The 26,224-nt window shown below is 42.1% G+C and overlaps 1 protein-coding gene across 3 annotated transcripts in view; it reads right to left on the bottom strand.

The window, feature by feature from the left end:
• ogdha (oxoglutarate dehydrogenase a) overlaps positions 1–26,224 on the bottom strand; it is a 46,737-nt gene that overhangs the window by 5,768 nt on the left and 14,745 nt on the right. For 2 of the 3 annotated variants that reach the window (XM_084056275.1, XM_084056276.1), the window contains exons 4-18: positions 20,681–20,783; positions 14,656–14,706; positions 10,607–10,722; positions 9,852–10,006; positions 8,913–9,059; positions 8,426–8,516; positions 7,703–7,882; positions 7,461–7,589; positions 6,420–6,599; positions 4,724–4,876; positions 3,686–3,788; positions 3,245–3,373; positions 2,121–2,271; positions 1,571–1,698; positions 149–327 (exon numbers count right to left, since the gene is read on the bottom strand). In XM_084056275.1, the coding sequence (XP_083912401.1) occupies positions 149–327; positions 1,571–1,698; positions 2,121–2,271; positions 3,245–3,373; positions 3,686–3,788; positions 4,724–4,876; positions 6,420–6,599; positions 7,461–7,589; positions 7,703–7,882; positions 8,426–8,516; positions 8,913–9,059; positions 9,852–10,006; positions 10,607–10,722; positions 14,656–14,706; positions 20,681–20,783 (1,995 nt within the window). The remainder of the gene's footprint in view (positions 1–148; positions 328–1,570; positions 1,699–2,120; positions 2,272–3,244; positions 3,374–3,685; positions 3,789–4,723; positions 4,877–6,419; positions 6,600–7,460; positions 7,590–7,702; positions 7,883–8,425; positions 8,517–8,912; positions 9,060–9,851; positions 10,007–10,606; positions 10,723–14,655; positions 14,707–20,680; positions 20,784–26,224) is intronic. The other variant, XM_084056277.1, reaches the window with a different exon arrangement.

Below are 26,224 nucleotides of genomic sequence, written 5' to 3'. Positions count from 1 at the left end.
CTGGGTAAACAACAAACTTTGCTTTGCTTTGCTTACCTAGAGTCTATCTGTGCACGTCCCTGTGTGTGTGTGTGTGTGTGTGTGTGTGTGTGTGTGTGTGTGTGTGTGTGTGTGTGTGTGTGTGTGCGCGCGCGTTTGTGTATGTTACCATGCCCTCCATGCCGTGGGGCAGCAGCAGGACTATTCCGTTCTGTCGGACCCACTTGGCCTGTCCGGGACAGATGAACTGGTCGATGATGCACTGGGCTGTGTTGTGGAAGTCTCCAAACTGGGCCTCCCACAGGACCAGAGCGTTGGGACTGGCCATGGCAAAACCAAGCTCAAATCCTACACACAGTAATAACATGAGGAGGATTATTGTTGTTTACATGGACATGGACAAAATATCATGCACCCTCAGTGAGAATGTACAAACATTGCCGTGATATTCCATTAGGCATGTAACGATTTATCGTAAATCAATTCAAATCGATTAAAACGTTATGGCAATTTAAATCGATTTAATAAAAAATGTATCGCAATGCAAACAGCAGAGGGCGCAATCTAGACATGACAAAACACATGACAAAATAAAGAAAAGAATACAGGATCTTTGTAAGAGAATTGATTAAAAAAAAGTTTTCAGTCATTTGCTACTGTATTGAAAAGAGGATAAGAGAAAAATTGTAAAAAATAAAAGATTAGAAAATACTGGATTTGTGTAAGAGAAATAATAATTTTAAAAGAAATTGTGAAAAATCGTATCGTGAACCTAATATTGTGATTCAAATCGTGACTTGAGTGAATTGTTAAATTCCCAGACATCTTTGACACCTAATACACCAGATGATGTTGTGGTTGAGGAAGAGTCCAGTGAAGTGTCTGTATTAGAGATAGCCTGCACCTTTGACCCTAGCCTAGAGGAAGCTTTTATGACCAAGGTCATTAAATACCAACCACTCCTATGTACCATCTCAGAGCTGGGCTATAGGTGCAAACTATTCGTTTTTTTCATTTAGTAGCCTAGGACATTATACCCACAGACTGGTTGTTAGAGAGTTTCAACTCTACTTGGGATGCCCAAAAAGGAGGCAAAAAGGCTGGCAAAGTATTGTGCTGTCTCTGCCATAATTGATAGCCGCCATATATGGCAGAGACCCTGTTACTTATACCTACAGTATAGAGTACTAAGTGAAGGGAAGTCGGCACACTGTTCTTAGCTCCCAGTAGAAAAATATTTATCAATAGTATAATATACAGTGTGCAGACTTCCCATTCTTCTCCAGTGTACTGTATTTTTGTTCAGCACCTGTACATTTTAGTTGGCATGTGCGTGCTTTCCTTTGGACTCCATTTGTAATTTGTAACCTTAACTGTACTTTTAATTTGTGTTCTTGTATGCTCTCCTTTATGTGGAAATTAATAAATTGTTAATAAATTGTTGTGTGTGTGTGTGTGTGTGTGTGTGTGTGTGTGTGTGTGTGTGTGTGTGTGTGTGTGTGTGTGTGTGTGTGTGTGTGTGTGTGTGTGTGTGTGTGTGTGTGTGTGTGTGTGTGTGTGTGTGTGTGTGTGTGTGTGTGTGTGTACTAACCCAGTACTCCGTACTCAGACAGAGAGCTGTTACAGACGGTGTAAGGAGCCTGGTTCTCAGATAGGTGGTTCATGGGAATACAGGTTCTCTTGTCAACGTTCTGGTCATGGAGAACATGATGCCGATGACTAGAGAGACAAAGACAGGCATAGGAGAGAGGAGAGAGTATATAAAGTCCTGGTAAAAGGATAGGTAGACATAATCTGGGATCATGCAATTGTATTTATCATAGGCTAAAATATCATAAAATCTTAAATATCTCTTTGCAAAAATAATCAATGTTATAGGAAAAAGTTGACATATACTAACAAGTACCAGTATAGTGGTAATATCTTCAGCCTCATGGATGCTTATTTCAAAACATGTTCATGATTGGAGATGCACCGGATAAGAATATTCCTGACAGCGAGTCGTGGGTTTGAGTCCCGGGCCTGACGACCTTTGCTGCATGTCACTCCCTGTCTCTCTTTCTCTACTGTGTACTATCAATAAATGTAAATACAAAATACAAAAATATGGTAACTGAAAGCTTCCGTTTGTGTGTGTGTACCTGAAGGTTCCTCTCTCCACGTCCTGTCCAGACAGTCGGACATGGATCCCTTCCTGCAGCAGAGATCCAAAGGCCATGTATTCACCCAGAGCCCAGTCTACCGTCCTGTTCTTTACCATCTCCGCACGGCCCTTCAGGATACGGCTCAGACCTCACACACACAAACACACAGTATTACATGTTGATCTAGCATCTCTATTCTGCGGCAAACGTTCAGATAAAAAAATATGCGATCTACAAGCTCACAACAGGTTGCAACGCGACATGTTGTGAGCTATTTAGAACAGATAGTTTTTTTGTAAATAAATACCCTACTTGATCATACTACAGCGTCACACAAAAGCATCTAAAGTAGCAGATCCACAAGCTGGAAAGCGATTCTGTTTCAAATAATAAATGACAGATGCTTTCCCGATTTTATTTGTATTTGTTTAGTGATGTCACCATCATGCTGAAGAGCTTCAGACCAGTGTTGATTTCGTCGACTAAAACTATGACGAAAAATGCTCGTCGACTACCTTTTTTCACTGACGAAAACGACAATTTCGTCAACAAATAAAAACTAGACTAAAATGTTAGTGAGGGAAGTAATTTTATATTTGGTTGCACTCGGGTGTTGCATGCTGAAAATAGCCGATCTACAAGCTCACAACAACACTGCTTCAGACTCGTGGGGCTCCTGAACAACAAAACCATGAAACTACACACACACATGATTTCGATCGACTGTGATGTCACCGTCCTACCCATGGCATCTTTATTCTAGCCTGGTCACTCTGCAGTTTTATTGGTGCACTATAATGCCATTTATGGCCATTGATTACTCGTTTGGCAACAACGATAATCTATCAAAGAAATTATAAAAATGTTAACCCCTAGTAGTATGTTTAGGCACCATATTTATTTCATGAAACACCGCCCCCTGGTGCCACACTTAATAAATACTTCTCTACCTTTACTGAGACAGGAGTGGTGTGGTTGTGCTGTGTGTGTATGTGTGTGTGTGTGTGTGTGTGTGTGTGTGTGTGTGTGTGTGTGTGTGTGTGTGTGTGTGTGTGTGTGTGTGTGTGTGTGTGTGTGTGTGTGTGTGTGTGTGTGTGTGTGTGTACTGTGAGTGTTTATACCTCCATGGATAGTGAAGTCATCCACAGGGACAGAGGAGCCGACGTTTCCGATGTGAGTCAACTGCTCTTCAGACAGACCAGTTGAAGGACAACTCATTGACTTAGGCTGTCCATCCAGAGTGAAGAAACCTACACACACACACACACACACACACACACACACACACACACACACACACACACACACACACACACACACACACACACACACACACACACACACACACACACACACAAAATCGATCAGACAGACAGATATCAAACAGTGTTACAGCTTTTAGAAACACATCCCTCTATTCATCCCCCATCTATCCATTAATTCATCCACCTATCCTTTCATCCATTGACCAATCCCTCCATTTATCCATCCTCTCATCACCCATCCTTCCCTCGGTTTGTCTCAGGTCAGATAAAGCTGGTCTAAAAGTCAGAGGTTAGTACCAGGCCATGGGGAGTCCAGCCAGTGCTTGATGTGAAGAATCTTCTCGTCTTTGGAGCGGGCGTGCGCTTCCTCACAGATCTTATCGTACTTAGCAACCTCCTCCTGCACACACGGGGGGGGGGGGGGGGGGGGGGGGGCGGGAGAGCGAGAGAGAGAGAGCATAGAACATGGTGTTTAGCTAGCCAACATCACCATTATCATTTAAATTATTATATGTATTACTGATGAATTGAGTACAATGGACCATAATGGAAACAAGCCCCCTAGGGCTTTTGTGTTATCCTTTTAGCATATCTTTTGACTGTACAACCTGTACTGTTAAAGGGTAAGACCACTTTGGTAGAGGTTTGGGTTGTGTAGTTACCTTGCCACGATGTAACTCCAAAGGTGGACAAGAAATCAAAAATAATTGCTCCATTGATTAGAAATTGATAATTCAAAATATGCTCCTCATTGACTTACATTGTACGGTAAAACAGCTCTCAAAGTCACTCTTTTAGCACATAAATGAACCCAAACAAAGTTGATTCAGACAATATAGAGCATCACCAAACCCAGTACTGTTTGTTTTTTTAATAAAAATGTCAACTTCCTGTTGATTTTACTATTTGAAGATCTGGATCCGGATCCGCGGATCCAGTCCAGGTTTTCTACTTATTAAAAATGGCAAAATCAACAGGAAGTTGACATTTTTATTTAAAAAAAAAACAGTACTGGGTTTGGTGATGCTCTATATTGTCTGAATCAACTTTGTTTGCGTTTGTTTTTGTGCTAAAAGAGTGACTTTGAGAGCTGTTTTACCGTACAATGTAAGTCAATGGGGAGTGTATTTTGAATTATCAATTTCTAATCAATGGAGCAATTGTTTTTGATTTCTTGCCCACCTTTGGAGTTACATCGTGGCAAGGTAACTACACAACCCAAACCTCTACCAAAGTGGTCTTACCCTTTAACTATTCAATCAAACCAGTTGAATTACTAAGTAAATTGACATGGATCTGATACATACAGGACAGGCATGGAAACGGTGTGCATACCTCATACTCCTGTCTGCTTACAGCTCCCTCTGCAATCAGTTTCTCGGCATATTTCAGTAAAACTCCTTTCTGCTTTTTAATCTGTTTGTACATCAGAGGCTGAGTGAACATGGGCTCATCCATCTCATTGTGACCCATACGTCTGTAACACACCTACACACACACACACAAACAAACACGACAAAAGAAAAAGACATTAGTACATCTGTGATTGTAGTCTGCGTTTGATGTAGATTATCAACTACAATGCAGTGGCGTAGCCAGGATTTTCATTCTGGGTGGGTGGGCAAATAGAACCTTTTTTGGTGACTCATTTTGTTTGTTCTAGCCTACTGAGGCGTTGTTGAGGGGGTGAATTGCTCACCCCCCCAGTTATCTTTTGTTAAGCAATGAGCGATTAACCACCGCGGCTTTAAACAGAAATTTGCATGCCGTTTGTGATGCTCCAACAGTGGACGTGTTTGGAGGTGTTTTTGGGCGGGAAGGTGACTTGCTGCCTAGTCCATCTATCCAGTGGTGTGTTCTAGGTTTTTCCGGAGGGCATACTATAATTATCCCCACCCACACGCATGACACGTGCACATGCCTGTGTATGTACGCGTGGCCGCCGAATGAAATAACCGCTTTATTGTTAAGTAGTTAATGTGTGAAATACTTCGAAACTCCAATGGCCACTTGGCCAATGGTCATTATCACCTCAAGACAATAGTCACACATACGCCTTCACCTCAGACGCAACATTATCACATGAAAAAGGCTATTTGAACTGAAGTTTACATTCTTGCTGCCCCCAGCCCCTCCTCCTGCGTATCGGATAGGCTTCCTCGGACGGTTTCTGGATGGCTACGCTTGGCTACTAAAGTTTTCTGCAGGTCACACGACTACGTATATAGCGTAACACGGTAGAACACACCACTGCATCTATCGTTAAGCAGAGACGTCGGGTAATTATTATTATTCTTTGGCGAGTCTTTCAGCAGCGGGGCATGGGCTCAACAGGGTGGGCAGCTGCCCGTGTTGCTGTTGGCCGATACATCCCATGAGCCGGAGGGACAGGAGCGTTGTAATTGTCTAGATCCCATAAGCCGGGACAGCCAGATTGTGCCAGATTGGCCCTCGTGGGGACGAATATCTCATAGCCTGGGGTTAGGATTTCTATGCAATGATTATTTCACAGAAGTGACATAGTTGTCGTTTGACCGAATTTAGGATCCTTGGCCTGCTGTCAGTGTGTGCACGATAAATATGACACCGACTGGTCGAGTAGTACGAGAGATTAGCTGTGTACAGACACACACACACACACATAGCCGAATGCAAGAATCTCCTGGCGGAGATTAAATCTATCGTCTCCGTCGTGTGGAAACCTCATTATGTCCAAAACTCAAATTCAAAAATAGCCAAAGTAGCAGATCTACAAGCTCGAAACGTGTCGCTTCTCACCACGTTTCGAGCTTGTAGATCTGCTACTTTAGATGCTTTTGTGTGACGCTGTCAAGTAGGGGCGTTCATTTACGAAAAAACACAAAAAGTTAAGATATGGAGATAAGAGGTTTCTGCCCGACAGCGACGATATGAAGGTTTTGAAAGCTGGTCCCCAAAAACTAACCAAGCGTTTACTGTGACACGTGTGTGTGTGTGTGTGTGTGTGTGTGTGTGTGTGTGTGTGTGTGTGTGTGTGTGTGTGTGTTTTTACCAGGTCCACCACTACATCCTTGTGGAAGGTCGCTCTCCACTCCGCAGCCACTTTGCAGACATACATGACGGCCTCGGGGTCATCTGCGTTCACGTGGAAGATGGGAGCGTTCACAACACGTGCCACATCAGTAGGATATGGAGACGAACGCGCCATACGAGGGTCTGTAGTGAAACCAATCTATGGACAGAGAGAGAGAGAGATACTGTGCATATGAACAGAGCAATACCTTTAAGTACATTTTTTTTATAAATTGCTGCCATTTGTCACCAAGGTTTTATACCTTAGTAAATGCAAAACATTGAAATACTGCTGTCAACTTTTATAAGTTTATACCAAACTAACCTTTTCCTATATGGATGTATAACCATTTCTGACAGAAAATTGACAACTTTTATAGTTCCGTCTTCCCTCTAAGTTGCAATGTAACACATCTCTGTTTACACTTTTATTTATTCCCATGTATATTTAATGGTACATATATCGTTTTGTATGTTCCACTTTGGCAATGTAGACGTATGTTTTCTCATGCCAATTAAGCTCCTTTGAAGAGAGCGAGAGAGAGCAAGAGAAAGAGAGGAGACAATGAAAAGAGACGAAGAGAGAAAACTCCAAAAGGTGAGAAGGGGGAAAGATGACAACAGTAGAGTGGAATAGAGTAGAATAGAATAGAGTAAGACGGAGTACAAAAGAAGAGTATAATACGTTTTTCAGGTGACTTATCATTTTAATAAAGTTAACAGTTTTAATAACAAACACAAGCATAATGCACCAGCTCAATGGCAGCTGTGTAAGTGTGTGTGTGTGTGTGTGTGTGTGTGTGTGTGTGTGTGTGTGTGTGTGTGTGTGTGTGTGTGTGTGTGTGTGTGTGCATGCACGCCTGTTCAATGACAGCTTTATTAGGTGTGTGTACTTTACCTGCTTCATGACAGCTCTGTGAATGTGTGTGTACTAACTCCTTCATGACATTCGTATATGTGTGTACCTGTTTAATAACGTGTGTGTGTGTGTGTGTGTGTGTGTGTGTGTGTGTGTGTGTACCTGGTTGTTGACCACCACGTGCACGGTGCCGTGCGTGGTGTAGTTGGGCAGGTCAGCCAGATGGAAGGTTTCATAGACGACTCCCTGACCGGCGAACGCTGCGTCACCGTGGATCAATATAGACATCACCTAAACACACACGTCAATTTTATTCATGAATCCATCGATCTTCTTTATCTATGTTCATAATAGAGTATTCAATCAATCAATCCATATTCCTTATGTATCTATGTCCCTCTCACCCTGTTGCCCTCTGTGTCTCCACAGTAGAACTGCTCAGCCTTGGCTTTGCCCATGACCACGGGGTTGACCGCCTCCAGATGGGAGGGGTTGGCCATCAGGGACAGGGTGATGTTCCTGTCGGTCACACGGTTGATACGCCGATGGTACATTCCCAGATGGTACTTCACGTCACCTGAACCCTGAGAATAAAGACCACAGCACATCAGTCAATTAGGGCTGTCACCATTATGAAATTTAAGTTGACGATTAATTGTCATACAAATAATTTCGATTAACGATTTAAATATATATTTTTTTGCATTAAACATTGGAACACATGAATACAAAATGTATTTCTGCTTGACTTTTAGGCTTCATAATCAAAAATTGCACAAGGCAGATATGACAAATAACTTAAATATACAAAGAAATTACGGACATATTTAATAATTTTATACTATATCAAAGAAATGTAAAAATAGCTGAACTACAAGTTTACAACGGTTAAGCTTACAGTTGTAAGCTTGTAGATCTGCTATTTCTGAATTTGTTTTGGAAAATGTTTGAAAATGAATGAACATTTTTCAACATGGAAACGATTATGCTAAAATAATTGGGATTATCTCAAATAATGACGAATTAGGAGAATATGTAATAATTGTGACAGGCCTAATCACAATAAACACCACTTCATTACATAGCTGTAATAGTTGGAAATACAGCAGGATGTATGTGGTTCTGACCTCGTCAGCAGCTTCCAGTTTTGAGTCAAACTGGCAGAAGATCTGCTCCAACTCCTTACGGATCACGTTAGCCAACACGTTCAAACGACCCCTGCAGGGACAGACAGAGACAGAGGTCATTAGCTATTCCTATAACCTCTATATGAATTATTTCATTTCAGTCAGCTATTTATTTAAACGGCCTCACCCAATAAAGGCAACAACAAAAAAAGCAAAGAGCACTGTTGGAAGAATTTATGGAGACATCTGTAGGATGTTATGTGTGGGTTGTTTGAGTTATGCCCGATTTATACCTACAGTAGGTGTCTTGCAACGAGAATAGCTTATCTACAGTACAAGCTCACAACGCGTCACATTTTTGGCTTTAAGGTTATGGTTAAAATGGCAACAAATAGAAAAGAATTACATTCATAAAACTGATGTTCTGAAATGGTTATGTCCTCAAGTACAGTAATACAACGTGCGTGTATGTGCATGTGTCCAGTACCTGTGAGGCATGCCCATGATGACGTTCTCCACTCCGTTCTCAGAGGATTTGTCTATGATGGTTTTCAGAGCAGGAATCAGAGACTCGCAACCCTCCAGGCCAAAACGTTTCTCCGCAGACCACTTCCTCTGGAGGAACTCCTCAAACCTGAACAACAACATTGTTATGGTTCTAGACCAGTTGGTTTCTCAAACGTTTTTTTTTCATGTCAAGGACAAAGGACCCCAAAATTAATATGTATTATTAATTTGTTACCTGGTAGAGAGGAGGACCATTCTGGCCGGCAGGTTTCTCTTCTCCACAGTGAACTGTGTAGATTATGATTCTAGGTTCTCTAGATAATGGTTGCAGGTAATGATTCTAGGTTGTAGATAACTGTTCTAGGATTAGGGTTACGTTTTTCAGCCCAAGGACCCCTTAGCTGAGAGAGAGAGAGAGATGAAGCAGGGACCCCCCTCCCCACTACATATTGTATAAAATTGTGTTGTTGATTCAACTTTGTCATAGATTTCATAGATAGCTTCATAGACTTGTTTGACAGCACTGTCATCAGTGTATGTTGGATTCATGTGTATTTTCAGACATTTAACAGCTTGAACCGTCAATACTTAGTAAACTTGACCTTTCACTCTGCTCTTTTTTTCCCTCTACGCCAAACCTCCGCCAAAAATAGCCGATCTACAAGCTCACAACGCCTCGCGCTGCGAGGCGTTGTGAGCTTGTAGATTGGCTATTTTGGGCTAAAGTTCTCCTCAGAATAGGGATGCTAGGGTTCGGAAAAAAAAAGAAAAAATCCTAACGCACAAAGATTTGGTGGCCCCTTTTGTAGTAACTCTGAGGACGCCCTAGGGATCACGGACCACGTAGTGGGTCTACGCTGTCGACAGTAGCTCTAACATTTTGGTTCTAGAATGTAGGTTGAAGATACTGGTAGTTTACCTGGTGGAACGAACCATTCTGGCCAACAGGGTTCTCTTCTCATCCAAAGTGAACTGCATGACCCCTGGTTTCTCAAACTTCTGTCTGATCCACTGACACTGATCGAGGTCATTGATGAACATGAACTCAACTCCAATGTGTTGACAGTACGCCATCTACAAAGACAAACACATAATGACCATTAGCATTACTGTTATTACTAGTATTACTATAGAGAACCGAAGTCCTGACGTCACTCCCACTACCCCTGGGTCAAGGGCCAGCGTTATTTTTTGTATTGGAATTCCCATAGGTAAATCTTAGATCTCGTCATATAAAAACTGTGTTCCAAAAATAAACAAACCCCCCAGGCTGCCTTTCGGGTTCAAGGGGAAAACAACCTTCAGAGCAAAGTACCGTAGTGGCCTGCCCTGGACTATTATTCTCATTACTCAAAACTGGGTAAACAAAGAGCCAAGACATGCTGTTGAATTTAAATTAACTCCCTTTCCCATTATACAGTAGTTTTAAAATAGAAGAAAAAGTGGAGTGCTAGACCCAAAATCCAGTATACAAATCAAAAGTAGGAATGAACCCATGAAGAAGGCTCTTACCCGAAACGCGTAAGCGTTCGTTTGGTGTGTGCCAATAAAAAAGTCGAAATGTGAGTAGTTTTGACAGCCCTAGTGTGTGTGTGTGTGTGTGTGTGTGTGTGTGTGTGTGTGTGTGTGTGTGTGTGTGTGTGTGTGTGTGTGTGTGTGTGTGTGTGTGTGCACCTCCAGACGACGTATGATCTCCTTGAGAGGCAGAGCGGTCTCGTCGCCTCCTATGAACGTGGTGGTCGGCAGACGGAACACCTTGTCCAGATCCGACTCGTTCAGCCCATAGAATTCTTCATGTCCCAGAATGCACCACAGTGAGTGGGGGGGTGGGTGGGGGGTGGGGGGGCAGGGAAGAAGGAAAGGTTGTCGAAGGGAGGATATGAGGAGAGAGGAAAGCAAAGAGGATATGGACATGCACATACACACACGTACGTACACACACACACACACACACACACACACACACACACACACACACACGAGTGATGGATTAAGGCCAATTGAGGAAAAGAAGGTAATGAAAAGAAAGACAGACAAGCAGATGAGTTAGAGTGAGTGAGTGAGTGAGTGAGTGCATGAATGATTGAAGGTTTATTATATTATATTAGGATAAGTAGTTAGTTATGAAGGCACGTCATTCAGACCAGTGGTTGAAACAACAGAGTCAAGTGCAAAGAGACAGATGGAATGACATGAAATATGAAAGGCAGGAGAAAACAAGAGGAAGAAAATGGGTGTGTGGATAAGAATGAGTTGTGTTAGTAGCAGTAGAGACAGTAGTTAAGTAGCAATAGCATTAGCAGGGGTTGTTGCATTAAACAGCAGTTGTAGCATTAGCAGTTCCAGTGATGTGTTGGAAGAGGATTGGGGGGAGAATTAGGTATTTGGGGGGTTCAAAAGAGAAAAAAAAGAAAAGAAAAAAAAGTGAGGAGACAACTCATTAACATGGTTATCAATGGCAGCAGATAAGCGATCAATCGATAGGTTAATACAGTAATACCAAGGGATGCTACAGCTCCTCCTGTTTCCAAAAGGCAACCAAAGGACCGAAACACAAAGTCCTGATGCATGTAGCACCAGCTACACAAGTTCTCTCTCAAGTTAGGGTGCAAAGTCCACACTAAACGATACGTTGAAACTGGTTAGTTTGATGGTAAACGAGTGAAACGTGGGGAAGCAGCATTTAGTTTTTATGCACCACATATCTGGAATAAAATCCCAGAAAACTGCAGGTCTGCTGCCACTCTCATTTATTTGAAAATAAAACTAAAGACCTTTCTGTTTGCCGCTGCCTTTGATTGAGGTACTTTCTTTACTTTCACTTTTCTTTTCTTTCTCTCTTCTGCATTGTAACTGTATCTGTTATTTTTATTGTATTATTGTGTTTCCTTTGCTTGTTGTTCTGTGTAAAGCACATTGAATTGCCTTGTTGTTGCTATACAAATAAAACTGCCTTGCCTAGTAAAGCTGTGTGTATGTTTTGTTGTACCACAGAGAATGTAAGATTCATCTTAGTTACACTGTCGTAAAGTTCACACGAACTAAAATATTGTCTCATAAAATGAAGTTTTCACTTTGTGGCCAATGATTGTTTTTTTTAGATTCCACTCTCTTCAAAGGGCAGCTTGTGAACAGATATGCACAAGATCTGACCTCCATGCCCCAGCAACAAGATATGTGAGCAGAAGAGGGCAAGCAAGTCAGTCCAGTCCACCAGGGCTATAAATGTATCTCACCGTCACTGAACACACACCGTGTTAAGAACCTTTAAATCTAAAGGAATTCCTTTTAGAACAAAGGGATTTTACTCTCATTTACCTGTACAGAAGTCATAACAATTAAGAAACCTTGAACCTTCATATGAGGATAAAAAATATTCGTTAAACCAATACTGAAATAACCACATTACTGACTATTGAATAATGAACATTACATGACCTTATAGAACACACTGCACTTAATCAGCCAATCACATTATGTGACTACTGAACATTACATGACCTTATAGAACACAGAGTGTATCAAGTCAACCAACCATAAAGCTCAGAATAGAATTTGAGCTTGAACACACCCTGTATAGTACAACCACACCCAAATACAGTATTGAACATAGTCACTAACATCCAGTATTTTATAAACTACAACCACACCCAAGTATGCCACTCACACACGCAGCCAAATCTTAGCAACTACAGCACAATCTAACAAAGGACCCAGACTACCAGCGATTTCCATACATTATTGACTAGCTGGTAGAGTGAAGGAGAAAAATCCAAATCCAAATGTCAACACTCAGGCTGACAAGTAGACTCAGGCCTTTGGTCTTGTGTACCGTTTCTCAGCATCACTACTACATCAAGTCTGCAAGGGAGCAAGGCTGCGAGGGTACAAAATGCACTAGTGAGACAGACAGGACTACAGACCTCATCCATTGCCATGCATTGAAAAACACCATGATCTGTAATTACGAGAGAATCCAGAAGCTCACAACGCGATGCAACAAGCTTCTAGGGACGCTAGGGTTCATGTGGTTAATGTTTAATCACGACAGCACGTTCAGAGATCATGGCTTTTATCACCTGATCGTATGATTCAGGTGCTTTAGAAGCCCTATTATGCAATATCTAATCAAACCTCACTACATCAACACACTTAAAATTATCTAATAATTTTAAGGTTTGGTTGTGTTTTTTGGCAATGCTTTTATTAATTTGATTTTAGTATTGTTTTTGTGATGTTCCTTTACAATACTGTCATCCTTATTGCAATGAATTCCGCGTAATCCCACAAGCAAAGTCTGAAGTCTGCACCCAAGCGGACTCTCTGGATATGATGAATTGGGGAGCCCTAGCTGCATTTTGAGGAAACACACCTTATGTCTGCAAGTTTGTAGAAATCAAGCCATTTGGATTAAGCATAAGAGTAGTCTGGGTGAGAGCTGGGAGTTTCTGCACAACAAGCATATGTGCATGTGCTGTTGACTGAACAGGAACAAGCCAAGAAGCATCAGCTAATAAGCTAGCACAGTTGTAAGGCCTGCTGATACACATCTGAGATTTAGGCCCTGTCCACAATATGGATATTTTGCTAAACGAATATTTTCCGCCATGTTTGGGCCTAAAACACAGATGTTTTAAAACACCTTCTAAAGTGGAGATTTAAAAGAAAATCTGTTTCCTGTAGAACCATGTAGCCATGAAAAACAAAGCATTTGGAGAGACGACGGCGTCAGCCCAATTTGCGCATGCCCATCGTTGCTTTTTGTAATGAGCATGCGCCAGGAAACATCAATAATAATGGCGGATACACTGGGTCGTTTATGTTTGTTTAGCAATGTGTAACAGTGCTAAACAAACATAAACAACCCAGCTTAGCATTGCTGCATCAACTGCACCACTTAACCGGTGCGCAAAGCCATCTGCTGCGCCCAATATCACTTAGTCCACAATGTCTGCAGTTTAAAGTGTACCAGAAACGGTCAATTTTGGAACGAATTTCAGGGGGCGCTGCTGGTCTAGCATACCACAAGGCGCATACCACATAAAGGCTCAATTGCAGCCTGACAGCGAGTCGCGGGTTTGATTCCCCCGCCCGATTACCTTTGCTGCGTGTCACTCCCCATCTCTCTCTCCCGGTTTCCTTATACAGTCTTTCTCTACTGTATACTATCAATAAAAGGCAGAAAAAGCCACAAAAATATCAACAAAACGAATTTGTAACAATTTTCAAAAAGGTAAAAGGTGAAACAACCTTCTTAAGTTTTAATTTATATATTTTTTTACAGCATGTACAGAATTTAAAACAGAATCACGTTCCTTATCCGGTCCAGATCAGGAACGTGTTTCTGCATTAAATGTGCATTTGCCCTTTACGGGTGAATAGAGATATATATTGCTTATCTAAAGCTACAGTCTTGTGGACAGGATTCTTTTTTTTTAAACAGATGGCGAAAATATCCATTTAGAAAAATATCCATTTACGTGTGGTCAACGCCTTAAGAGTCCATACAGAGGGCACTATTACTGTAGCTTCAGGAAGGAATAAATACATTAAAAACCCCTCCAGTCTAAAGTTAAATGACAAACATATTGTCTGTAGTTGGGACAAACCTCCCTATATATATATATTGTTTGTGTACCATGCTGCCTATGTATGCGCATGCGCGAGCGCACACACACATACATAAACACACACACACACACACAGGGCAGTTTATTTCATACCTCCTTCTACCTCCGTTAGAATGACCAGCCTCCTCTGTAACCGATCCAGGTCTTGAGGGGGGGGCAGGGGAGAGAGAGGCCCGGAGACCATTAATGACATTATGACCTTCACTTCTATAGCCTGGTAAACCTTCCCTCCGGAAATCTCATTTCCATTTGATTTCAGGAGTGAGTCTGGCATGAACGCCCATTCTGCAATATTGGCTGTGTACGCCAAACAGACGAGCCTATCAGCGTCGTCGCACATCGTTCTGTGATTGACAGCGACAGTTGGCCAATCAGGTGGCGAGTTCGAGTGAGCCCGAATGGCACCGAGTGCAGCCTGAATACAGCCGACAAAACACGAACGGCAGCCATCTTTTCTGTCCGCTATTTTCTCTGCTGTTTTTTTTACTTCAAAAAGCTCTCAAACTTCTATTTTGAGGCACGGAATTTACTTATAAGATATCGTTTGGATAGAATTTAGTTGTTAAACTTCATATATGTGGTCAATTAATCATGACAGAGCCTATTTAAAAATAAAAATTCAGAGAACCGGCCGGGGCGGGCAGTGACACACATATATCCGAATAAGGCAACCTATTTTGGGCATGGCCGTCTCAAAAGTCCCGTTGCGTCACATAGTCTGGAGGTGGTAAAAATGAACTGCTGATTGGCTGAAGGGCAAAAATCAATGGCTGAAGGGGTTGTCAGTCAACGGTATTACTCCCGCCCAACTCCAGCCCACAGCCAATATTGCAGCATGGGCGATCAGGCCAGACTCACTCCTGAAATCAAATGGAAATGAGATTTCCGGAGGGAGGGTTTACCAGGCTATCGCTTCTACACCAATCAATCTGAACATCCGAGTGTCCACATGTTTTTAAACCAACTCATTTCACCACTCACACCTTCAAAGGTGTGTTAACATTAGTGGAATCAAGTGTTAGGTTGGAATATAAACCTGGGTCCACTTAGTCCTCCATGGGTCTACCATCACTTGTTCGATGCTTTCAAACATCTTGGACAGCAAATGGGTGACAATCTTCTACTACTAGGACCAACAACATCGAACTGACCACAGCACAGCAGCCTTCTGCATCACACCTCTCCATCCATCTCCCTTGTACCCTCAATATGTATTTAAAACAAGGCTTCTCAACTTCTGGCCTCATGATCCAAAAGTGGATAACAAGAGGTCCTCGCAGGGTATCATTTTAGATTTCTTTGGCTATTCAAAAATAGCAGATATACAAGCTCATAGCGTGGCACACGGTGCCACGTATGAGCTTGTATATCTGCTATTTTTTTTTTATCTTGACAATTTGTACAAATCTTTGAATACATATATTTTTTTTTTCAAGTGAACATTTTTAACTCCAATATTTGCTTCTGGGGGTCCCTGGAAAAAAAGAAATTTGGGATGGGGGTCCGTGACCAAATACTTTTTGATATAGCAACCAAACAACCACAATGTATGTGTATTTGGCCGCAGATCCCCCCCCCCCCCCACCTCAAAATATTTAGTTCCAGGGATCCCCAGAAGCAAAGATTTGAGTTCAAATGTTTGCTATAAAAGAATATATGTTCAAATATTTGCCCCCCCCCCAAAAAAAAATCACGATTTTTCAAAAATAGCAGATCTACAAGCTCACAGCACGTCACTTGGTGCCGCACTATAAGCTTGTATATCTGCTATTTTTGAATAGCCAAAGAAATCTAAAATAACACGCATGCGTTCCCGGGTTCCCGGATTAAATGAGTTCATATTTGGAGGCAACATCATGGATAATGAAGCAAAGCCCAGTTGAGAACCACTGATTTAAAAGAGGAGAGGGTACTTCAGAACTTGTTTTGATGGAATCAAGAGTGAGTGGAGAATGTGAGATACAGTAACTCCATGCTGACGATGCAGAGCTTTGGATATAGACACCACATGACAAACACCACTGCCGAGTTTCCACACATGTCCATGTTCGGCAAAGGTAACCTTCACCCCAAATACACCAGCAGTTGAGGATCATCATTGTAGCGTTAAATAAAAGGAAACATTTCAGATTTACACTGACTGCGTTTTGGAATGGAATGGACAGTTCATTGCCTCGTTTTAAAGTAAATAATAGTACAAAAATAAATAAGTAAAAGCGCCCAGCATCCGGGGGGGAACGCCAAAATTGCAGATCTACAAGCACACAACGCGTTGCAGCACGTTCTGAGCTTGTAGATCTGCTATTTTTGGCGAATGAATGTGTGAGTGAAATAAGAGCGCACCAAATGCGCTATTTAGAAGTGGTACTGGATTTGCAGCCCAACAAAAGCTAATTCATCCTAGTGTATGATGGAGGAAAATTTGATGATAAATTTAAATCTCCGCAATACGATTATTGTGAGTTTTTTTTATCACAATAAACGCTAATAACGATTATCGTACCATCCTAAGTTGGAAGTCCACTTGTATTCTTCCTTTACCGAAACTGTCACAGAACAGCTGAGAGGCAAACAAACAACCCTTAGGGAGACAAAGATGGAAGACTGTCCAAGTTAATGATTGAAGGTCAGTGGTACAGAACACTGGTCAGTGTAAACAAATGTCCATCAGTGTAAACAAATGTCCATCTGCTGATGAGAGAACACAGCCCCAAGTACCAAGCCCCAAGTACCAAGCTCCAGAGACACACCAAACCAAACCAAACTACAGCCCAAAATGTCTAAATACAGATACACACATGGCCAAAGAATCACTAAACCAAACCTTCTCAACATCATCAGTGCCCAATCCAAACGACAGACACAAACCGAAACCCGCCACACACAAAATCTCCGGCCAAGACTAACAAACAGTTCCACAGCTTGAAGCCACGAACATCCTCATTCAGCTAAAACACTCAAACTGATCAGCCAACAGCATCAAGCAGCAAAGCAAACATATATACTTTCTGTCTAATGACTCAGCGTCCACCGCAATACACAACCTGTTACCTGTTGTCATTACTGACTGCAAACAATCTCACTACAGGTAGAAAATAAATTAGATTTTGTTGTATTACCAGGATATACTGGATTGAATGTCCTTTATATAACAGTATATTATTCACAGATACTCTACCATTAGTGTGTGTGTGCGTGTGTCACCAATCCCTGAAGACCTTTCCAGGTCGAAAAGTTGGTATTCCTTTAAATAAATCCTGCATCGTGGCTATGAGCGTGCTGCCTTTTCTTTACTTTTAGACTTATTTACCAAGGTCAGCAGTACCTCATCAATACTGGTGTGCGCCCTTCTCCTGTGTGTGTGTATCATACCACTAATTGGCGTATGCAGGTAATACAGCTGCACCCAAGTGTAACATAATAGGAAAAGGGGGAACGCACACATGATATGGATGTAGTTGTTTTCTAGGTTATGACTAGGCCCTGTATTCATTGTTCCCATCTGTAGCGCCATGCAGCATACTGTATCCCATCTGATCGCATGCAAAAATGCATTTCATGACCTCATCCATCAGCCTCATATCCAAAATGTTTCACATCGTTTTCTTTTCTTTTTTCACATTAAAAGGGCCATGCACACAATGTTAGATTTTCTGTTTTTTCATTGTTTTCCAATGTACCAGATTGCCATTGGGGGGTAAAGACATTTATTTACAATCAAAAACCAGAATGTACGGGTGTCACAACATCCCATAATGACAAATGCTAGCATAGTTCAACCTTTGCATAAGGTTGAACCAGGGTAAGCCCTTACATCACACTGGACTAGTAAAACCTGAAACAGGCCCAACCCTTCTTAGAAGGTTTATTATGATGACAACAAGTGCTATTACAATTTCAAGTGTGTCAGAGTCCATATTAGTTTAACCATTACAGGATCATGGCACGGTTACAAGTCGTTGCTGGCGACTTCCCCCTCAGCACTTCCTCTAGAGGGAATCCCTGCCGCCATCTTATAAGTGCTGTTCCATTACGCAGAAATACTGATATTTCTACAGTGAAATCCTCAGTGCTAACTGAAATGAACACTCAGGATTTGACTATGTAGGTCACGGTATAGAGGGCAAAGTGTTCCATTTTAAATTCCCCTGACAGAAAAGTAAAGGCAGAGAGAGGAAGGATGATCTGTAATACAGGCCCTTTACCCAGAGTCTAGAGCAGGGGTCTTCAACAGGGGGTCCGGGACCCCTAGGGGATCCTCAGAGTTACTACAGGGGGTCCGCCAAATCTTTGTGTGATAGGATATTGTTTTTACATTAACCACTTGAACCCTCGCATCCCTATTCTGAGGAGAACTTTAGCCAAAAATAGCAGATCTGTGAGCTTGTCGATCTGGTATTTTTGGCAAAGAGGTGTGGTGTAGAGAGAAAAAAGAGCAGCCCTTGGCCTGAAAGACGTTGAAGACCCCTTGTCTAAAGGGTGCTAAGCTCTGTAGATCGGCTATTTTCAGTTTTGTCTCTTTCTTATATTATTTGACAATTTGGCCAATATTCGACCAGTTTATTATTGTTTGTCTACTACTTTTGATGCGGTAATGGTCTTTTTTTAAGGTCCCAAAAAGAATCATGTGGGGACCCCTCTGGGGGTACGGACCCACAGGTTGGGAACCACTAAAATACCCCAGCTAACAGCTTATAGAAGGCAGGAAAAATGAAGATGCAGAGCTTAGAGAAAAAAGGCAGCATCACGGCCAGCTGCCAACGCTGCACAATGGAGATTCAGTAACAAAGTTCAAAGATGCTGCAAAACAAAATTAGTCACAAGCTAACAAAAATATGCGGAGCGGTAAGAAGAACAGCAGCCAAAGAGCCAGCTGCAGAGTGGCTAAGAGCTAGCGCTGGCCCCAGTTAGAAAAGGCCCACCAATAGTAGACCAAGGAGCCAGACCACACCTGGGTCTGATATCTGAAAGCTTCTCAAAGACTGGTTAAATCTCATTTATATTTGTAAAATGTACTTTCTGAGAGCACTGTTTTATATTTTATTTCCTGGTTGTAGTTTTATTATTAGATTTATTATTACACTGACCTCATGTATGCTGGATATTGTAATTGGTCCCATCTGTGTGTGTGTGTGTGTGTGTGTGTGTGTGTGTGTGTGTGTGTGTGTGTGTGTGTGTGTGTGTGTGTGTGTGTGTGTGCGCGCGCACGCGAGCATGCGTAAGTGTGTGTGTAAACAAAATAACTTGACACAGATGGGAAGATTTTCACGATTTCATTGGTTGGAATGATCAGTAAGCTGCCCTGAAGATTTCACAATATAAAAAGGTAAGAGGTCAAAGTTACATAATCATGCATATCTCAGGAACAGAGTCATAGAGCTAGAGATGTTGCTCTGGTTATGCTTTGCGTTCCCAGGTGCTTTTTAAACTGTTTCTTTGCTACATTAGTCTTGTCTTTACATTTGTGTCTGTGTAGCGCTGCTTGGAAAGCCTCTTTCCCCTAAAAAGACGCAACCAAAAGATGACTTGTATTTTAATCGACTAAATGCTTTGTTCCTAATCAATCTCCAAATGCATCGACCCGTTTCTTAGGCCGATGTGGGCCAAAACGGTGATTATGTGGTCTAAAACCGGAGGTTCCAGTTCAGCGCTACAGCCATTTCCTCGTCCCGGCATCTGCCATTGTTTACAACTTGAGACGCAAGAATGGAATTGGAGTTCCAAATTGCCCCAAGACGTTTATGAATGGGAAAAATGATTATCGACGAATGTTCTGTTGAGGAGGTAATGTCATTGGTCGAAACAACACAGACAAGAGGTGGTGATTGCAACGCTAAAGCGGAACCTCTGGCTTTAGCAAAAAATATATATAATTCTAGAAGTACTTCATGGTGTTATAACATCAATGACAGTGTATTATGACATTCTAGAACTACTGTCCAATGTCTTATAACATTCTAGAAGTACTGCCCTGGATATAACATCTGTATGAATACATTCCAAGGTCTAATACACACACAGATTCTTTTCTCCAACTGTTGGCCAGAATATGAGAGAGGGTTTCAGATAGTAAGCTGGGGAGCTGGCTGGCAGCTAGAGATGTTTATCTGTTCCTCACCCAGTTTGTCGTAGGAGGTGATAATATCAGTAGGGACACACGAGTCCAGATCGGCATCCATGATGCCGAGAGGGTCCAACTGGGCTACATGGTGACCCCGGATCTGTGAAAGAGGAACCGAGGCGGATAAGTAGAGGAGCGGAGGAGAGATGAAGATAGGGAACAATAGAGGAAAGAGGTGGAGAGGTAGAGGAGAGATGAAGATAGGGAACAATAGAGAAAAACAGAAAGCAGAGGGAGAGAGAGAGCATGAAAGCAGCAATATCACACCCACAATATTACTCCACACACACATCATCACAAACACACGACAATATCACAAATAAACCATTTATCATCTCACACAAACACACACACACAATATAAAACAAATCTATTAACACATTGGGTGCCAAAACCGGGATTTCTCGTGTTTTCAAAGAGTAGCGGTTAGGTGCCGAACATGGGAAATCTCGTGTTTTCAATGTTTTTGTTTTTTTCGTTTTTTTCCACAAGGTGGGGGGGGGGGCTAGCGCAACTTTGGAATCACCCACGGTGCCTCTTAAATGTAAGGGACAGATGGATCACCGTACCAAAAAACCTGGCTTCCGTCCGCTCTAACAGCGCAGCGTTACAAACGGTAAGATCGCTAGCACTAGACGTACACTGTTTTAATAAAACTCTGGCACCGAATGTGTTATGTGCATTAATCATGAAATTATTAAAAGTAATAAATATCGCTAAAGCACTATAAACACAATATAATTAACTGATAACTTGTATTGATACATGAATTGATACACTGAGTATACTGTTAATATAAAATCCTACTGTAGATATTAAGCAGTTTAGAGTGCAGACACAAGTAGGCGTGTTGTGTAGACAGCCGAGCATAGTTACAGAATATCAGATAGTATCTCTTATTGTTCTTATTACAAGGGCTGATCACAACGCTTGAAGAGGTAGAATTTATGTACATACAGTACATCATTATTATAGTATTTACAGAATCAGTACTACAGTCCCTTCGAAGCAATCTCCCCCAAATGATCTGCATTTATCCCAATGTTCCTGTCATGTACAGAGGCAAGTTTCAAGTCAGTGAGTTGATTTTAATACCATAATGAATGCAATATCAAACAAACAACTGTATGCTTTGGAAAATGGTTGGCAGCATTGTCAAGTAAATGGTAAATGGTGCATTTATATAGCGCCGCCGCCTTTATCCAAAGCGCTTTACAATGTGCACACTGCGCTCCCAGAAATCCAAGAATGATTTCCAAAAAGTGTAATGGGAAGCAGACCAGTGGAAACTTCTCCCAGTTTTGGTCGGAAAAGGAAGACACAATCACTACAGTACATTTAGGAGTAGGCTTAAAACTTTCCTTTCTGACAAAACGTACAGGCTTGGATTAGCCTTATTTATGTTGCTATAGAGCGCTCCCCTGGCGCAATCATAACTGCGGTGTCAGAATGCCCACTGCAGCAGGAGTCTGACACCGCAGCGCTCTGTGGATTCGTCTATAGCCTTTAGACTGCCTGGGGACTTCCCATGATTTCACCAAGCTCCCCTCTTCTCCTCTCCATCTATTCTGTACACAATAATGCATTCATGTCCCGTCAACGCATGTTTACTAACTTGACTTCTGCCCGGAGTTTTTGTGCTTTCTTGTCTCAAAGATTTCCTGGACTGTGATTACACATCCTCAGATGCGGATCGAGGGTTTCCATGAACTATAGGCATGGGCTGTTATTATAGTTGGTAAGGTTGTTGTTGCTGCTGTGCATCTATGTCTCTCCCCCTCTCAACCCTATACTTTGGGACTATGGTGAAAGAATTGTGCTAATTTCCGCTTATTTAAAAAAGGTACATTGATATGTATTCCTGATATGTTGATTAATGTGAACTGTCCCAATTCAATAAATAAATGACTCCAAATAGCCTGTTATTACACAGCTTGTTCAACACACTATTTGATACACCATTTTTACTGGTCAATCACTGTTCTCAAAAACAACCTGGTGCTCTGCCTGTTTGTTGATGGAAGCTAGTAAGCCAATACTGATCATTTTAAATGTCAGCAGAAAGGACCTGCATTTTGTCAGCAGTCATTTCCCCCTCATCAGAATTGATAAACCTGAACTGCTGTGACCGCTACTGTATTGGCATTGTGAACATTAATGTAGGCTAATAATAAACCAAAATGAAAGGACACAGCAGCCTTTCATGCGAATTAAGATCCTTTATTATTATGGAATCAAAAAGCAGCCATGTTTCTGGTGCATGAAGCTTAAGATAATACATGGCAAAGCTCACTTTTAGTTTTAGCTTATGGAGATGCATGCTGTCAAATCATCAACCTATTCATTGGGAAAACATTTTTTTTGTGATCAGATTGATCAGTCAACCACAGGAAATCCACGAGTGTGAGCCCTTTCTGTTGTAGAATTCACGTGTCTCCTCTGAGTGTAATATACAGTGTATATAAACACTGTGTTTATATATTAGGATCCAATCACAATGTTGCAGTGTGGACACAGTTTGCAAGTCCACCTGTGACACATTTTACCAGAACATTTTGATCAGCCCTTGTATATAATTTAATCTCAGTTTATAAAGATCCAGGATATATCATTGTAGAGTCGTATATTCCTTCAAAGTATAGCTTCATAAAAAAGGTGAGCACATAGTAATTTGACGCACGACGCACTTTGTATCCGTTGTTTAGAGACTTTACTGGTATTAAAGCAAAAAATAAAAGGTATACAGCAAGTGGTTCTTGTATTGGTAGTGGTAAAAACAATGTGTGCTCTCAGCTTCAACTTTAGCTTCTTCTGACACAACTAAAACAGCACAGCAAAAGACTAATGGTCAAACAAAAGAGCACCAATCACAAGCATTCAATCAACAGTACACTGCTGCACATAATCGTTAAGGCATTACACACAGCTGCAGTAACTTGACACAATTAAGGTCAAGGCAAAACCAGGTCATCATGACCTAAGCTCGTTATGGCTCTTACATTCCGGCCCCTATTTGCTTACGCAATACAATTTAAGCAATTATCAAATAACAAAAATACTAAGAGCCAGTTCAACTTAAATTAAGATAAACATGTAATACACAATTCTAATCTAGTATTTATCAGTCTTTGTCGTCACATGTCTTCATGTGGTCCTCTTGGGTTCACGCGGCTTCTTGCAGCAAGCACAGCTTATGTATCGGTCGCTCCAGAGTGCTGGTTTTCGTTTGCAGCTTCACTCTGCGCACCGTTCCACTGGAGTCAGGTATTGTTTGGGTAATTCTTCCCATTATTCAGGTGCTTCGTGGGGCTGAACTGTCAACCACCAGCACTACATCTCCAGTCATGAAATTTCTTTTCAGCTTAGTCCATTTCTGCCGCTCCTGGAGAAGAGGCAGGTATTCATGAGTCCATCTTTTCCAGAATAAATCTGCAAGGTATTGGACTTGCCTCCATCGTCTTCTGGCATACAGGTCATCCTTGTTGAAGGTTCCCGGTGCCATGCTGGGCTGTGCCTTTAACAACAGCAAATGGTTGGGTGTCAAAGCCTCAATATCGTGCGGATCATCTGATGGCCTTGTGATAGGTCGGCTATTAACTATGCTTTCAGCCTCACACATGAGAGTTTGAAGACTGTCGTCTGTGAGGGTCTGTTCTTTCACCAGGGCACTGAGGATCCTACGTATCGTACGGATTTGCCGCTCCCAAACCCCTCCTTGGTGGGAGGCAGCTGGGCTATTGAAAATCCATTTGATGCCCTTCTTCTGCATAGCCTTTTCGATCTGTGATTGGTTCAGGTTTTCAATGGCCTGTCGCAGTTCCTTTTCAGCGCCAACAAAATTTGTGCCATTGTCGGAGCGCATGATGTCGACCTGGCCTCTCCTGCTTATGAATCGCCGCAGGGCGCTGATGCAGGAACTGGTGTCGAGACTGTCCGCTACTTCAATGTGCACTGCTCGGATGGTAAGGCAGGTAAATATTACACCATACCTTTTGACGGTACCCCGGCCCCGTCTAACATCAAAGGGTCCAAAGTAGTCAACGCCTACATTGGTGAAAGGTGGCTTATCAGGAAGAAGACGATCTTCAGGCAGATTTGCCATCTTTTGTTCTCCAAGTCGGCCTCTGAGTCTCCTGCAGACCGTGCATTCTGATATGAGACTCCGGATAGCTGAGTTTGCTTGAGGGATCCAAAACCTTTGTCTCAGTTGTGACAACATGTAGTTGCGCCCGCAATGTCCAATTCTTTCATGAACATCCTGCAAGATAAGAGTGGCAACTCTGGAGTGTTTTGAGATGATTGCTGGATGCTTTGCCTCCTCTGGCAGAGCGGATCTGGCCAGCCGTCCTCCAACTCTCAACATGCCATCTTGTAAAGCAGGGTCTAGTTTGTACAACGGACTGTTTCTTTTGATCGACAGGTTACTGCGGAGAGCCTTCAGCTCCTCAGGAAAGCCTTGACCTTGACTGTATCGGATTATTTCTGCTTCCGCATCCATCAGCTGTTCCAAGGTAAGTGTTCTCTTTTCCAAGGTAGATTTGTACTTTTCCATGCTCTGTTGGATAAGCACCTTCTGCTTCTCTGGATCTTTTTCCAACTGATTTATTGAGTTTTTTAACTCTTTCCTTTTGTCTTTCAGGTGGATCAACGTTTCTTTGACTCTCAAAATCCAAGCTACCGCTCTTTTGAGTCGGTCCCAACTTGAATAGCACTGAAGCAAGCTGTTCACAGGGTCAGGCTTCTCTTCAGCTGTGATGGTATTCACTGTGATGTTCTTGACATCTGGATCATTTTGCAGACTTTGAGTCACATTGTCTGGTCTCTGTGGCCATTCACTTTCTGGCTGCAGCAGAAACTGTGGCCCGTTCAGCCATGTTTCACTTTGTATCAAGCTCTTGACGTTCATTCCTCTGGTGACCTGGTCAGCAGGATTCTGTGAAGTTCTGACGTACCTCCATTGCGATGGTTTGGTAGCCTCTCGTATCAGAGCAACCCTGTTTGCCACAAAGGTTTTGTAGCGAGCTGTCTCACTGTCTATGTACTTGAGAACTGTTGTACTGTCAGTCCAGAAAGTAGACTGCTGAAGTGGGATTTGCAGTTCTTCTCGCAGCATCTCGTCCACTTTCACGGCAACAACAGCTGCGGTTAACTCAAGTCTTGGGATGCTTCTCATGAAGTCTTTGTAGTCATCAAGAAACACTTCATTTCTTCTCAGTTTTTTCCCCAAGCTTGCAGCTCGGTGTTCTGCCACACATTGGTTGTTTGGCATTTTAGTTTCTTTATCTCTCAGCGGAAGCCCAACACAGTAATGCCCATCCACACATCTTGTGGTCTTTTGCACTGACATCACAAACTGTTTGTCTTCCTGAGACATCTCTTCCTTGTCATCGTAATGACGCTCTTGAAAGTCTGTGTTATACTGCTGCACCAGCAACTGTTCTATCTCCAACACTGAGATTCGGTTGATGTTGTAGTGAGCTGTATCTTTGGTATGTTCGTTCTTGTTCTTCGCAGATCCACACACCATCCAGCCCAGTACAG

Source organism: Gymnoscopelus microlampas (genome assembly GCF_963454915.1).
Source record: "Gymnoscopelus microlampas genome assembly, chromosome: 4".
NCBI lineage: Eukaryota > Metazoa > Chordata > Actinopteri > Myctophiformes > Myctophidae > Gymnoscopelus > Gymnoscopelus microlampas.
This window is presented reverse-complemented; position numbering and strand designations above follow the sequence as displayed.